The sequence below is a fragment of the Oryctolagus cuniculus genome, chromosome 1, assembly GCF_964237555.1.
Source record: "Oryctolagus cuniculus chromosome 1, mOryCun1.1, whole genome shotgun sequence".
In the NCBI taxonomy this organism is placed as follows: Eukaryota; Metazoa; Chordata; class Mammalia; order Lagomorpha; family Leporidae; genus Oryctolagus; species Oryctolagus cuniculus.
In genome coordinates this window covers 236712459-236727372 of record NC_091432.1, presented here as the reverse complement: position 1 = coordinate 236727372, position 14914 = coordinate 236712459, and the positions used below count along the sequence as shown (strand labels likewise).

The window sequence follows — 14914 nt, the reverse complement described above, 5'->3', positions numbered from 1 at the left end:
CCGCCCGGCCCCGCCCCGGCCTCACTGGGGTCCCGCCCCGGCCCCCCGGCCCCGCCCCGGCCTCACTGGGGTCCAGCCCAGGCCCAGCCCCTCCCCCGCCCCGCCCCGGCCCCGCCCCGGCCTCACTGGGGTCCCGCCCCCGCCCCGCCCCGGCCCCGCCCCGGCCTCACTGGGGTCCCGCCGGCGCAGCGCACGGAGAGCCCCGTGTCTGTCCTGCGTCCTCGAGGGCCTGCGGCCGCTCCAGCTGCGAAGCTGCGTCCTGCTCGGCCTGGCCCGGCCGCTTGTCCATCGCCCGCTGTGAGGACGGAGAGGCGGCGCTTGCTACCGGGCCGAGTGCGCCCCCCCCCCGCCTTCCATGGAGTCCCGGGACCCCAGGTGGGGGGCGGCAGGTGCCAGGCCGAGGCCGGGAGGACGTCCAGCCCAGCTCTGTCTGTCTGTGCGGCTGCGGTCCCACCCTGCCCCCGGGCAGTCCCGGAGTCCAGGGAAGCACGAGGGCGTGGCCAGAGGGACCAGGAGGGGCTGGGGCACGGGCAGGGGGCGAGGGGACGGGGCTGGGGCCGTCGCACACACAGGCGAGTGCCCACACGCTCCCTGGTCCCGTGGGAGTGCCCGTCCTGCCCACGGCGCCTTCCCAGGAGGCCCCGGCCATGGCCTCGCCGTCCGGGGCCAGCACGTCCGGGACTGGCTGCTGTTCTGGGGGAGTGGCCCCTCTGTGGCCTGGGCAGGGCGGGGGCTCGGGGACGCCAGCCCGGCTGTGAGCACCAGGCAGCCCTCCGGTCGGAGCCCGCGGCTCGGGGGCTCGGGCGGGGCCTGGGGGTCCTGGCCGCTGACCTGCAGCCGGTGTTTGAAGAGCAGCCCGTCCAGCGCCGTCTGCGTCTCCCACACCTCCTGCTCCGCTCGCTGCCGCAGGAGGGCCAGCGCCTGCTCCTGGGCCTGCTGCCCCAGCTGCCGGGAGGGCGGCCGCTGAGAGCCGGCGCCCCGCCGGGCCCCCACCTCCACCCGCGCCTCGGGGGTGGGACTCACCTCCAGGGCCTCCAGGAAGCGCCAGGACTTCCGCTGGATGTCGGCCAGGTGCCCGGCCTGCGGGTCCCGGGGCTGCCGCTGACCTGGGGGCCACGGAGAGGGGCCGGTGAGCGAGGATCGGGCACAGGCAGAGGCTTGAAGGACGCGGCAGGGCCGCTCCGTGTGACCCCGGCCGCGGCAGCGACCCCGGGCGCCCAGCAGGGGGTCACTGAGCAGGCGGGCACAGCGAGGGCCGCGGGCCGGGCTCCCCCTGGAATCCCCGCGGCTGCTGGGGGCCCCTGGGGCAGCAGTGCGGCCTCTCTTCCTGGTGGTCCCCGGGGACTCTGCTGCTGCCCCAGGGTCGGGGCGGCCAGGGTGCTGTCCCTCTCCCTCGCCCCCGAGCCTCAGAGGCCCGAAGCCCCCACACGAGGGGAAGCTGCCGGTCACCTCCAGCCCCGCGGGCACCCCCGATAGACATCCAGGGAGACGAGAGCCGACCCCAGCTGGACGTGGCCTTGGCTGGCCCAGTGGCTGGCAGCGCCCAGAGGAGGACACCGGCCTTGCTCCAGCTCCATCCGTGGCCACCTCAGTGCCTGGTGGCCGAGGACCCGGGGAGCCGGCTTCGTCCACACACAACACGGGGCACGCGTGTAGCACACGGCAAGTGTGAGGAGGGGCCCTGTCACTGCTGGGCCCGGGTCCCCGGGGACCACGGCCCCCCGCCAGGGGCACTGCAGGGCACCCTGCCCCCACGGGAGGCCCCGCCTCCGAGCCTGGAGCTCCACGGCCACACCTGCCGTCCACGTCTGAACTGAGAGGGGGTGAGGTGCCGAGCCCCCCGCCACGTGGACAGCGTCTCGCACGGCAGAGACGGGAATCCGGAACTTGCCCTCATCATGGGTGCTCTGTTGGGCAGCGCGCTCTGCGGCTGCGGGCTAGAGTCCTCTGGACGGCGCTGGTGTTGAGGTCTAGAACGTTCCACGGACAGTGCTGCCTCCACGGGTAAAGGCTGGAGCCCGTGGACTCCTGGCGGCCCCCAAGGAGGAGGTGGACGGGACGCACCCCAGGCCCCGGGGCGTTAGCGGCCGGCGTGGCAGGGGGCTCTGCCCTCTGGAAGGGGCTGGTGGCGGCGTCGGGGAGTGGGTCTGGCATAGAGGGGCAGGCACTCCGCCCCCTCGTGTCCGGCACCCTCTCTCCGTGGCTGCGCCCGTGGCCGGCGTGAAGGCCCTCGCCGGGTGCCAGAGCCTTGCTCTGGATTCTGTCCAGCACAAACCGCCCGGCCGCAGGTGTTCAGCCACTGCGGCACAGACACGGCGAGACAGCCGGGCTCCCCCTGCCCGTGCCCCCATGAGTGATTTCTGCTCCTCCCGCAGCTGTCCCCGCCGGGGCCAAAGCCCAAGCCCCACGCGCTGTGCAGGCACCAGCACCGCCGTCTCGGGGCCCACGTCCGGCAGAGGCTGTGCCCGGGGCCAGCCAGGCCCGTCCAGCGTGTAAGCAGCCAATTGCAGCCCTGCGCTGTGGGTGCTGGGAGGCAGCAGCCCAGCCGGGGCCTCACCTCCCCCAGCCGGGAGCGAGACAAGGTGGGTGGGAGACCCTCCAGGGGTCAGGGCACAGCCCCTTCCTTCAGGGGGCCCGGTGTGAGCCTGACAGACCCTTTCCACGCCCACACGCACGCACACGCATGCAACACATGTACATACATGCACACATATGCACACATGCATGCACAAACACAGGGAAATGCCGTGAGCACATACATGTGTGGACACACGTGCACACACACATGCACAAATACAGGGAACACCCTTGCACATATATGCCCCCACACATGTGCACACACATGAATGCAGACGGATACATGTGCACACACATGCATGCACACGTGCACACAAATGCGGGTGAACATGTGCACACATGCATGCACAAATACAGGGAATGCCCTTGCACATATATGCCCGCACACATGTGCACATACATGAACGCAGACGAACACACGTGCACACATGCACGCACACACAGCACTCTCTCCTGTCCTCAGCCCCAGCGAGCACACGGTGGGCAGCAGCAGGCCAGGCGCCCAGGGTCCGGCGCGGCAGGAGCTGGCCTGAGACCCCTTCCCCAGGCCTGGCCCTGAGGAGGAATCTTGGGGCTCCTCTCACTGCCCCCAGGTCATCCTGAGGCCACCGGGCCTCACTGCTGACCCCTGTGTGGGTGCAGGGGTACCGGAGGCTGCTCTGGGCTGAACACGCCCGCCCACCCGTCTGCCCCGTCACGCGAGCGTGTTTCACTCCCGCGCTCAGAACACGTTCTCAGGAGGAAGTGAACTGACCAACCACTCTGGGTCAGTGCTGGGAGCCACGCGTGGGTCAGCTCTCAGCTCCCACGGTGCAGCCCAGCCCACCGCCAGCAGGAAGCCCCGAGCGCGTGGTGGCATCGCGGGGCCTCTGTGGCTCCTGACCTGCCTGGGGACGGCCAGCGGGGACACCAGCTCTCGGCCCCAGGCGAGTTCCTACGTCTGTACCCAGGGGCTAAGACCCTCAGCGGGCTGAGAAGGGGCAGGGTCCCGGGCTGCCGCACGCCGTCACCCATGCAGGCCGCACACAGTGGCACCCGGAGCATGGCTGCTCACGGAGCAAGCGTGTCAGCCCCGATCCAACCCACGCGTGTCACACGGGCGTCCCAAGCGCACAGAGCAGGCAGCGGGCTCCCAAAAGCCTCAAAACACTTTAATACGGCACGTGGACGCTCTTCACGGAGGCGCGGCTGCCTCGCCAGCCTCGGGGCCACGCTCCAGCACTAGGCAGTGGAGGGGGTCCCCGGCAGACCCCCCTGGCCACCCGACCAGCCAGCCCAGGGCCTGGCCGCAGGCGTGCCCTTACCGCAGCTCCAGGGCTCCGCCCAGCCTGCCCCTCCGGCTGCCGGCGTCTCCTCCAGCCACAGGGAGTCGCAGGTGGGGTCTGGCGTGGCTGGCGCCCCTCGTGAGCTGGGGACACAGAAAGTCCAGTGGGCAGTGGGGCGGGGACGGGGGTGGGGGCAGCACCCTCAGTGGCAGGAAGATCTGGGGCCGGGAGCAGCCCCAGCCCCCCCAACCCTGTCTAGAGCAGGACGCAAGGGCAGGCGGGCGCGTGAGCAGGTGCCGCTGGGGGTGGGGGCCCCTGCCACGCCCTCCACCTGCTCCCCCTACAGGAGGCCACGCTCGGGGCCCGGACCCAGGGCAGCCCGGCAGGTGCCCGGGCAGTCAGCTTCCACGGCCGGCGCTGGGCTTGGGGCTTGGATCTGAGTCCCTTTGGCCAGCATGGTCACCTTGGCCACCTCTGCTGGCTCCTAAGTCGGCACTTCAGACGGCGGGATGAGCTGGGCCCCGCTCCCCTGCAAGCCTGGTGTACAGGCAGCTCCAGCTCCGTCCCGAGCCGCCCGCTGGCCTGTGGGGGACCCCTCCACTGACCCCCGGAACCAGGCGCCTGCCCGCTGGCCTGTGGGGGACCCCTCCACTGACCCCCGGAACCGTGCGCCTGCCCGCTGGCCTGTGGGGGACCCCTCCACTGACCCCCGGAACCGTGCGCCTGCCCGCTGGCCTGTGGGGGACCCCTCCACTGACCCCCGGAACCGTGCGCCTGCCCGCTGGCCTGTGGGGGACCCCTCCACTGACCCCCGGAACCATGCGCCTGCCCGCTGGCCTGTGGGGGACCCCTCCACTGACCCCCGGAACCGGGCGCCTGCCCGCTGGCCTGTGGGGGACCCCTCCACTGACCCCCGGAACCGGGCGCCCCGACTGAACGGCCGCTCTCAGATCCACCCTGCCGGACGCCCTGCCCGTCAAGGCCTGACCTTCCTGCCGAGGCCGAGAGCCTGGTCCCCCTGTCCCGGCTAACAGAGCTCTGGCCCACCCCACGGCCACCTCCTCACGGCCAGCGCTTCCCAGAGGGAACCGAGACAGCAGGGCCGGCCCATGGGGCAGTGCTCAGGCTGTGGCCAGCACTCTGGGCTGACCGGATCAGGGACTGACCTGGCCGTGGCCTCTCCTCTAGGGGTGGCAGCTGATGGGATTGGGGGCTGGGGGTGGGGGCACAGGAAGTGCAAGCCCCGCCCACGTCACACCCTCACCAGCCCTCCTGCCCCCACCCCGGCTCCAGGCAAGCAGGTGTTGGCTGTGCACCTGCTGGGGGCCAGGTGTTGTGCCTGCCCAGGGTGTGGGAGTGGCCCAGCTGCCCAGCCCCAGCTCAGGGCCTTGCAGGGGCAATGGGCGTGTGTCCAGCCCATGAGGGGCTTGCAAGATGCTGAAGAATTTTCCAGAAAGCAGGGGCAGCCCTGAGGCTGAGACAGATGCCAGGGTCGCTGGGCAGCCGGCCGGACCCACAGTGCCGGCAGTGGGCTGAGGGCCGTGGCCCCTGAGAGGCGGAGATGCGGGAAGGGCAAGGGGGCAGCCACAAGCCGGACGAGGGCAGCCTCGGCCTGCACCCCGGACACAGCAGCTGCCCTGGCCTGGAACCTGGCCCGGCTCCGGGCGGTCAAGCTAAGTTGCTGCCTGACAAGGCACAGGCCAGGTTCTGCTGTGGACACAGCTGGAGGGCCCTCGAGCCCTGGGCCCTGGGGGCAGGCTCCCAGATGTCACCCCTCCCTGTCTCTCTCTGGCTCTGCAGGCAGTGGGGGCAAGGAGGGCGCAGCCTCGGCCCAGGGGAAACAGGGTGGACACACCCCAGCCCTGCGCCCTCTGGCCCTCCTGGGCTCGCAGCCTCGGAGCCTCACACACAGCCACTCAGGGCTGGGAGGGGCCGTGGGAGCCCCACTTGCAAAATCCAAAGACCCAGCGCAATGCCGCCCCCTGCTGGTCACAGCGACCGGGCAGCACCATCCCCCGAGGTCTCGGGGTGGGGGTGGGAGAGGGAGTGTTGGCAGTGGGGAGGGCAGGGGTTCCTGGGGATGGGTAGAAGCACCAGGCCAGGGACGTGGGGAGCAGCACGGAGATGGGGGGATGGTGACCCACGTGGAACCTGGTGGTCACTGCTGCCCGCACTCGAGAGGTCTCCAAGGCTGGGGGAGAGCAGCTCCACGGGGCACTGACCGGGGTAGCCCCACGTGGAGGGCACGTCGGGGTCCCCGCCCCAGATGCAGGGGGAAGAGCAACCCCGCCCACCGGGGTTCCTGCTGGAGCCTGCCAGGCCGGCCTGCGGCCCCCACCTGCCCTCCCGCCCTTCACTGCCAGTGGGCACGCGGCGTCAGCTCCCGCCCTCAGCCTCGGGTGGACCACGGGGGGCCGTGGGGGCTCCGCTCACCTCCCTGCCAGCGTGCCGAGGGCCTGGATGGACGCCAGCTCCCGCCGCAGCTTCCTCTCCAGCTCCCGACGGCCGCCCTCCACTCCTGCGGGAAAGGACGCCACGGCTCCGGTGGGGCGCGAGGACGCTGCGCCCCGGCCGTGGCCACAGCTGTGGCCTGCGCCGTGGCCACTCCGCTGACCCCTCGAGCGTCCAGACAACACCTCCCCTTCCAGGGGGAGCCGAGGGGCCGAGAGCAAACAGGGTCCCCTCGCTGCTCGGCCGGGGATGGTCGCCCGGCCTGGCCCAGCCCTACCTGGGGACCTGCTCTCACGGCAGGTGCCGGGGCCCCACGGCAGCATCTCGGCGTCCAGGAAGTAGGTGGGAGAGAGGAGGGGCCTGGCCTGCACGTCCACCCAGTGCCGGGGCACTCCTCTGCCCCCGTCGGGCACCAGGGCTCCGGGACAGGCCGTGGCCGGGGACGCAGCCGGGGACGCGGCAGCCGCAGGCAGGGTGCTGGGGCGCGGGGGCGGGGCGGCGTCCGGCGCCTCGGGGCGGTGCAGCTTGCTGGTGAGGATGTCGATGCGCTGCCTGAGGACGTGGGCCATGGTCTCCAGGGCCTGCAGCCTGGCCTGCTTGTGCTCCCAGTGCAGGGGGCCGGCCGTGCCCAGGCGCTTGGCCTCCTGGGGGTCCAGGTAGACGCACAGCCCTCGGGGCAGGTCCTGAAGCCGCAGTCCCAGGGAGGAGGTGGTGGGCAGCAGCAGAGGGGCCCCTTCCCAGCCGTCCTGGCGGCGGCTTGTCTCCGGGGGCTCGGCGCGGCTCCAGGCTCTGTTCAGGCACAGGCAGAAGCTGCCGGGAGAGAGGTGTGCGGCTGGGTGTGGAACACACACGTGCGGAGCCAGGGTCTGGACCCAGGGGGCCGTGGTGGGGGGTGGGTGTCCCGGGGCCGGCTGGGGAGGTCCTGCCTTGCAGCCCCTGACTGTGGGGAGCCAGGCGCCCACCCCGCCCCCAGCGGCTGCCCCTCAGGAGCCCCGAGGACGGCCGTGGTCCACCCCCACCCCCGCCGGTCCTCTCCTCTCCCCTGCTCAGTTCTACCCGGTCCCCTCGGATTTTCCCTGTGCCTGGCTGGCTGGTTTGTTTCTTGTCTTTTTTTTTCCCTCTCTTTTAAATCATCAGTTTGGTCTCTGCTCACGCCCAGGCTCAGTGGGGATGGTCAGGGGGACTTGACGGCCAAAGGCGTGGGCTGTGCGTGAGCCCTGGGGGACGTCCCCAGCCAACGCACGGGGGTCCTGTGGCCCGTCACTGTTTTTATCTATTTGAGAGGGGGTTTGAGAGAGAGGATTCAGATGGCTAGAACTACTGCTGGGCTTGGCCGAAGCCAGGAGCCAGGACTCCACCGGGTCTCCTACATGGGTGCAGGGGCTCGAGCGCCCGAGCCGTCTCCTGCTGCCTCCCAGGGACTGTGTTAGTGAGGAGCTGGGACCGGGACTTGAACCAGGGACTGCAGTGTGCGATGCGGGCGTCTGAGCCACACGGCCGCATGCTGCCCTCCACCTGGCTGTGGATGCCCTCGTCGGGAGCCCCGGCTGTCCGTCGTGGGGTTGCCTGCAACAGCGCCCACTCCAGGGCCGTGTCTGTCATCTCACTTTTGACCCACTTCTTCGGGAGTACGGTGCGTCTGCTGGCCACCTGCCTGCGGTTATGGTACCCGGTCACAGAGCAGACACGTGTGTCGGGCCGACGCTGTGGCGTGGGGGGCTAAGCCTCTGCCTGCAGCGCCGGCATCTCAGGCGGGCACCAGTTCAAATCCCGGCCAATCCACTTCCAGTCCCGCTCCCTACTGTGGCCTGGGAAAGCAGAGAAAGATGACCCACGTGCCTGGGCCCCCGCACCCAGGAAGAAGCTCCTGGCTCCTGGCTTCAGCTGGCCCCGCTCCAGCCATTGGGGCCATCTGGGGAGCGAACCAGCGGATGGAAGATCTCTCTCTCTCCCTCTCTCTCTCTCTCTCTTCCTCTCTCTAAATCTGCCTCTCAAATAAATAAAATCTTTTTTTTTTAAGAACTTTTCAGAGCTGTATTTTCAGGATTTTGGTCTCTCCGGATTTCAGCGACTGGGATTCTGGGATTTGGGATCGAGCCTCCAGGGATCACGGCGCAAACCTGCGGCTGTGTCTCCAAGGCAAAGACGGCGCAGAGGCAGCCCCACGGCCCCCAGCAAAAGAACGGGGTCCATCCAGACAATGCGGTATCACTCGGCCGCGGGGGACAGCCCCACACGGCTCCCGTGGAGGCACCTTGCGCCACGTGTGCTGTGGGACAAGACCACGGGGTCTGCCCGGTCTCTGACCACGCCCACCCACAGAGGCAGCCAGCAGAGGCGGGGGACGGGGCAGGAGGGGACGTTTCGGAAGCCGACGGAGGTGACCATGGACGCTCTGAGTGCCACCGAGCCGTGCTTAGAAGCCACTGGTTTAAGTGCGGCACCAGTCTCAGTGCCAGGAAATGGGCCGTGGCCCCCAGCTCGGGACAGCGACAGGCAGTGCTGTGGGCAGTGGAGGGGCCGTTCCCAGCCAAGGAGCCTCCCTGGCCCGGGGCAGCGTCCACAGAGCCCCCCAGACCGAGTCCGGCTCCCCCTCCCGCAGCCCCGCCCGGGAAGTGCAGCCCCCAGACCCCATGCCCACCTGCCCGGGGCCTCCTGGTCCCCCAGCACCACGCCAGAGGTCACCTTGCTCCACGCCGGCACTGGAGACCCCAGGCTCTCGGGGGCTTCCACGCCCTGACACAGATGAGCAGACGGTCAGAGCCCCCCAGGCCGGAAGAGCCCGCAGCCCACCCCGCAGAGATTCCCAGAGAACTGGGGGGGGGGGCTGGGCTGTGCTGGAGGCCCCGCCCTCCCACGCCAGGGTCTCTCAGCTGGACTGGTCCCCAGGCTGCCCCCGCCCGGCTTCCCAGAGGGCGCACCCCACACTGCGCGGAGCTGGGGACGAAGGTGACGATGCCGGGCGTGGTCTGGGAGACCACGGGGACCGCCCTGCCCAGCACGGCCTCCTTCTGCTTGCGGTAGACCTCCTGCAGCCGCTGGCTCCTCAGCTCCAGCGCCCGCGCGGCCGAGGCCTTCTCCTGCAGGGCCTGCTGCCGCCGGGCCACCGCCTTCTGGCGCATGAAGTCCCGCAGGGACGCCGAGCTGTGCGGCTGGCCCAGCGGCCCCCGCGGCCTGGGGCAGGGCGAGGGAGGCCTGGCGTCTGTGCCCACGCTCCTGGCCGGCCCCAGCCACGCCTGCCTGGCTCCCGCGGCCGGGCGCCCCGAGGCTCTGTCCTTGCAGGCGGTGCCGGCCCTGAACACCGAGGAGCTGCTCCAGGGCCGCGGGGTGGCCGGCCGGGGCCTCTCCGGGGGGCTCCACGGACTGGGGCCCGGCGTCCCGCAGGCTTCACTGGCCGCCCGGGCCCACGACGGGCGGGTCTGCCCTGCCGACGCACTCCACGGCCGCTGTGAGCAGGGGCTCGGCTTCTCTGGGGGGCTCCAGGGCCTCTGGAAACACGGCTCCCGGCCTCGGGCCGCCCAGGCCCCCTGTGGCCAGCGCTCCCGCGCGGCCGAGGCCCTCTGTGGTGGCCAGCAGTGGACGCTCCCGGCCCGCCCCGGTGAGGCCCGAGGATACATCGTGGAGGAGTCGTGTGCGGCTGGGGCGCTCCAGGGGCCGTGCCGCCCCATCTCTGCCCGGGCCTCTGACTCCGGCTTCGGCTTCGGCTTCGGCTTTGGCTTCCGCCCCCCACTGGGGCCCTGGGCCAGCTCCAGCCCGGCCTGGATTTGCTGGCGGAGGGCTCGCAGGGTGGCCATGGCAGTCTGGATCATGGCAGGCTGGTCGCAGGACGCCTGGCCGGCCGCTTTCTCGGCCACCTGCTGCTGGCTGCGGGCGGGGGCGGGGCTGCGTGACCTCCCTGAGTCTGCAGACTTGGGGCCACCGTCTGTGTCTGGGAGGAGAGGAGAGGCGAGTCAGGAGCTGCAGGGGAGGGGAGGGCGGAGCCGGGAGTCCCCTCTGGCCCTGCCCGCGTCCCTGCCCCACAGGGGCCTCGGAGGCTGCGCCCGGGCACCCAGACGTGGTGGAAACCAAGCACCAAGGGAGGCGGCGTGTGCTGGAGGGGCCGGCTCTGTCCCCGTTCCTTCTGTCCAGACACCCCGGGGCCCTGCCTGGAGCTCACGGGGAAGCTCTCGGGCACAAACCCTGTCCTGAGGTTTCCAAACAACTCATCCCCCGCGGCGGCGCTCCGCCTCAGCAGGTTAGCCCTCTGCCTGCGGCACCAGCACCCCGTATGGGTGCCGGTCCTGGTCCTAGCTGTGGCTGTTTGCGGAGTGAACCAGTGGACGGAAGATCTTTCTCTCTGTCTCTCCCTCTCACCTGTAATGCTGCCTCTCAAATAAATAAATAAAAACTTCATTGCTGGTGGGGCCGGTGCCGTGGCGCTGCGGGTTAAGCCACCACCTGCTACGCCGGCATCTCCCATGAGCACCGGCTCCTCTCCCAGCTGCTCCACTTCCCATCCAGCTCCCTGCTGATGGCCTGGGAAAGCAGCAGGTGGCGGCCCAAGTGCCTGGGCCCCTGCACCTGCGTGGACAGACCCGGATGCCGCTCTGGGCTCCTGGCTTCCGCCTGGTCCAGCCCTGGCCGTTGCCAGCAGCTGGGGACTGAACCAGAAGATGGAAGACCTGCCTCTGCCTCTCTCTCTCTCTGCCTCTCTCTCTCTGCCTCTCTGCCTCTCTCTCTCTCTCTCTCTCTGTCTCTCTGCCTCTCTCTCTCTCTGCCTCTCTCTCTCTCTCTGCCTCTCTCTCTCTCTCTCTGTCTCTGTCTCTGTCTCTCTCTCTCTCTGCCTCTCTCTCTCTGCCTCTCTGCCTCTCTCTCTCTCTCTCTCTCTGTCTCTCTGCCTCTCTCTCTCTCTGCCTCTCTCTCTCTCTCTGCCTCTCTCTCTCTCTCTCTGTCTCTGTCTCTGTCTCTCTCTCTCTCTGTCTCTCTCTCTCTCTGTCTCTCTCTCTGCCTCTCTCTGTCTCTCTCTCTCTCTCTGTCTCTCGAGAATGCATAAATAACTAAATGCTTTTCGGAAAACCCTTCCTTCCTGGGGGTGGGCTTGGAGGGCACCGGGAGGGGCTCCCCCAGGCCCCAGTGCTGCCTCTCCCCCAGCGGCGTGGAGACGGGGCCCAGCGGGTCGGGCCAACCCCAGGGCCACGCAGGGGCTTACTCTGCAGCCTGGGCTGGGCGGGAGGTGGCCCCAGCAGCGCCCGGGCCAGAGCCTGGCCTCGCCTCCAGGCGTGAACACTCACGGACTCGGAATCTGAGGGAGAGAGAGAGAACGGGCACACGCACAGCCCACGCCTGCACCCAGACGGCTCCCGCGGCCATCAGGTCCCTGGGGCCCAGGCCTGTGGGGCAGAGCCGGACCCGGCCACCACCGGCCAGCGCGGGGCCAGGCCGGCTCCCAGGGCGCCTGTGCACAGGCAGCTTCTCTGACCCTCAGCGCCGGCCCCAGCAAGACCAGGGGAACAAAACCTGCTCCCGCCGCGCTGTCTGGGGCCGCCATGGGGCACGCACACGCACACGCACACGCAGGCACAGTCACACACACGCAAAGGCTCAGGCTAACGCACAGGTACACGCAGGCACACGCACACGCAAGCAGGACGAGCCTGGGTCCCGGGCTGGCCCCGGGGGACAGGGGTGCCGAGGGGGAGCCTGCTTCGAAGCTGGAGGAGTCGGGGGCCCCGGCGGTGCCGTGCCGGCTCCCGGGCCGAGCACAGGCCCGGTACAGTGGAAACCCACAGCCACCACATCCGGGCCCACGGGAGCTCCTTAACACGCGGCGTCCGCATCACCACCCAGGTCACCCTGCACACAGGCGGGGAGCGGTGGGCTCTGCACACCCACGCCCACGCTCACACGCTCATGCTCACAAACACGCTGACACACGCTCCCACATGCAACACTCACATGTTCACACTCAGCCCTCCCCCAGTGCTCTCACACTGTCGTGTGTCACATGCGTGTGCACAGCCGCACACCTGCTCACGCATGCGCTGCTCCAAGCCCAGCTGCCAGACTGGCCCTGCAGCCCCGACGGCACACACCACACTCACCACGCCGAGAGCCGGGCCGGAGCTGCGTGGGATGGGCAGGACCACCACGGCCACAGCCTGCCCCAGGACAGGACCCGGGCACGGGGCAGCACCGGCTCTGCTGCCCACCATGGGCGCCCGGGGAGATGTCACCTCTCCACGCCTCGCGTTGCCCCTCTGTGAAGTGGGGGTGCGTCCAACAGCACATCCGGGGCCATCGCTGTGGCACGGCAGGCAAAGCTGCCACCTGCAGCTCCCGCATCCCCTACAGGCACGGGTTCGAGTCCCCACAGCTCTCTGCTGTGGCCTGGGAGAGCAGTGGAAGATGCCCAAGTCCCCGGGCCCCTGCACCCGCGTGGGAGACCTGGAAGAGGCTCCTGGCTCCCGGCTTCGGATTGGCTAAGCTCTGGCCATTGCTGCCATTTGGGGAGTGAACCAGCGGATGGAAGACCTCTCTCTCCCTCTCTCTCTCTCTCTCTCTCTCTCTCTCTGGTTCTACCTCTCTGTAACTCTGTCTTTCAAATGAATAAAATAACTCTTAAAAAAAAAAAAAAGGCAGCAGCTCCCCACACATGGGGAGGAGCAGCCGCGGGTGTTCCAGGGCTCGGAACAGGGTGGGGGCCTGCGGGCTCAGCTCTCAGGGGTTTCAGGGGCTGTGGGCTTCTCCCTCCCAGCCTCGCCCTAGAGCTACTCCACGGCTCAAAGCTGCTGCGGCCCCCACGCCAGCCCCCGGCCCTGGCCCCCGGCCGCGGCCCCCACGCCGGTCCCCGGCCCTGGCCCCCGGCCGCGGCCCCCACGCCGGCCCCCGGCCCTGGCCCCCGGCCGCGGCCCCCACGCCGGCCCCCGGCCCTGGCCCCCGGCCGCGGCCCCCACGCCGGCCCCCGGCCCTGGCCCCCGGCTGCGGCCCCCACGCCGGCCCCCGGCCCTGGCCCCCGGCTGCGGCCCCCACGCCGGCCCCCGGCCCTGGCCCCCGGCTGCGGCCCCGTTCACCCGCCGGAGGGGCCCGGTCGATAATGGGTCCCCATGGGCGTATTTTTTCTTGCACGGATCAGTTTAGTGGCAATTAATTTTTTTACGAGGGGATTTTTAATCTGTGGAAATGGACGAGGCCCCAGCGGCCTGCCAGCGAGCTTGTCCACGGCAGAAAATGCAAAGCGGGGGCCGGCGTCTGGAATGAGATACCTGCGGCCTCCGCCCCCGGCCCGGATGGATGAATATTTTATAACCATCGCGGTTTAATTTTTTGTTAACTGCAGCAAATTCCTAATTCATCTAATTCCCAAGTCCGGAGGCTCCGACCTCTGAACCCAGACTCATCTCTCCTTAGCCCGGCTGCGGCCCCGTCGCTGACAGAAACGAATGGCCGCCCCCGCGCGGTGACACGGCGGCCCGATGATGGATGCCGCCCGTGGCACGCCCTCCGACCCCGGGTCAGCGGGGAGGCAGGTCATTCTTCAAGCCAGCGTTAAAACAAAACAAGCCCCGAAGCTGGGGGCAGGCGATGGCCCCCAGGGCCCCGATCCTGTCTTCCTGCTGCCCACAGCGGCCCACCCTCTGGGGCTCACGTGGGGGTCCCCCTTCCTCTTCTGGGTCATGGCCGTCCAGCCGAGTGGACCCACCTCACAGGACGGCCTTGGCCGAGCGCTGATTCCGCCTGGAGCCCCCCGAGAAGAGGGGCCGGGTGCCCGTGCCAGCCCTGAGGCAGGCAGAGGGGAAGCCGGGCACGGAGCTCCCGGAGCCGCCCAGGAGCTACGCCCTGGCCCCTGCCGCTCGGGTCTTGAGCGAGGGCTCGCAGGGCCCAGGCCCCAGGCCCCGAGGGTGGCCGTGCTGAGGTCCAGGGCACGGTCCCCCAAGCCGTGAGCCAGGCGGGCCCTGGCGGAGGGGGGCGCCCCAGCTCTGCCTGTGTGGCTCTGGGCTGCCTCAGCTTCGTCATCTACAAAATGGGGACAAATCCGCCTCCAGACAGAGCCGTTCACACAGGCAGCGCGGGGCACCCACGGACGCAGCCCCCACCCCGGCCACCGGGCAGCCGCCCTGGAGCTCAGCCCATGAGCTCTGACAGCCACACCGGGCTGCGGCTTCGCGGGTCCTCAGGGAGATGCACCTCGGGGACCCGGCCCCCTCCCATGGGGCGCTCAGAACTCTGCTGACCACAGCCCTGGGGGACCGGCCCCTCCCACAGGGCACCCCTGGGGACCAGCCCATCTCACAGGGCACCCTGGGGGACCAGCCCCTCCCACGGGGCACCCCTGGGGCACAAGCCCCTCCCACGGGGCACCCCTGGGGCACAAGCCCCCTCCCACGGGGCACCCTGGGGACAAGCCCCTCCCACGGGCACCCCTGGGGCACCAGCCCCCTCCCACGGGGCACCCTGGGGACAAGCCCCTCCCACGGGGCACCCCTGGGGCACAAGCCCCTCCCATGGGGCACCCCTGGGGACTAGCCCCCTCCTGCGGGCGCTCAGAACTCTGCTGACGGCCCCCCTGTGTGACCGCTCGGCGTCCCCACAGCCATCAGTGTCCCCAGCACCCCAGGCTCTGCCGCCCCAGGGCTTGGGCAGCA

At 69.9% G+C, this 14914-nt stretch overlaps 1 protein-coding gene across 4 annotated transcripts in view; it reads right to left on the bottom strand.

Moving 5' to 3' along the window:
* The window catches only part of CCDC187 (coiled-coil domain containing 187), a 31611-nt gene that overhangs the window by 13322 nt on the left and 3375 nt on the right, over positions 1 to 14914 (bottom strand). For all 4 annotated transcript variants that reach the window (XM_070059184.1, XM_070059174.1, XM_070059175.1 and 1 more), the window contains exons 4-12: positions 11482 to 11574; positions 9215 to 10221; positions 8935 to 9029; positions 6571 to 7103; positions 6276 to 6360; positions 3882 to 3985; positions 1024 to 1106; positions 832 to 945; positions 171 to 295 (exon numbers count right to left, since the gene is read on the bottom strand). In XM_070059184.1, coding sequence (XP_069915285.1) covers positions 171 to 295; positions 832 to 945; positions 1024 to 1106; positions 3882 to 3985; positions 6276 to 6360; positions 6571 to 7103; positions 8935 to 9029; positions 9215 to 10221; positions 11482 to 11574 — 2239 coding nt within the window. The remainder of the gene's footprint in view (positions 1 to 170; positions 296 to 831; positions 946 to 1023; positions 1107 to 3881; positions 3986 to 6275; positions 6361 to 6570; positions 7104 to 8934; positions 9030 to 9214; positions 10222 to 11481; positions 11575 to 14914) is intronic.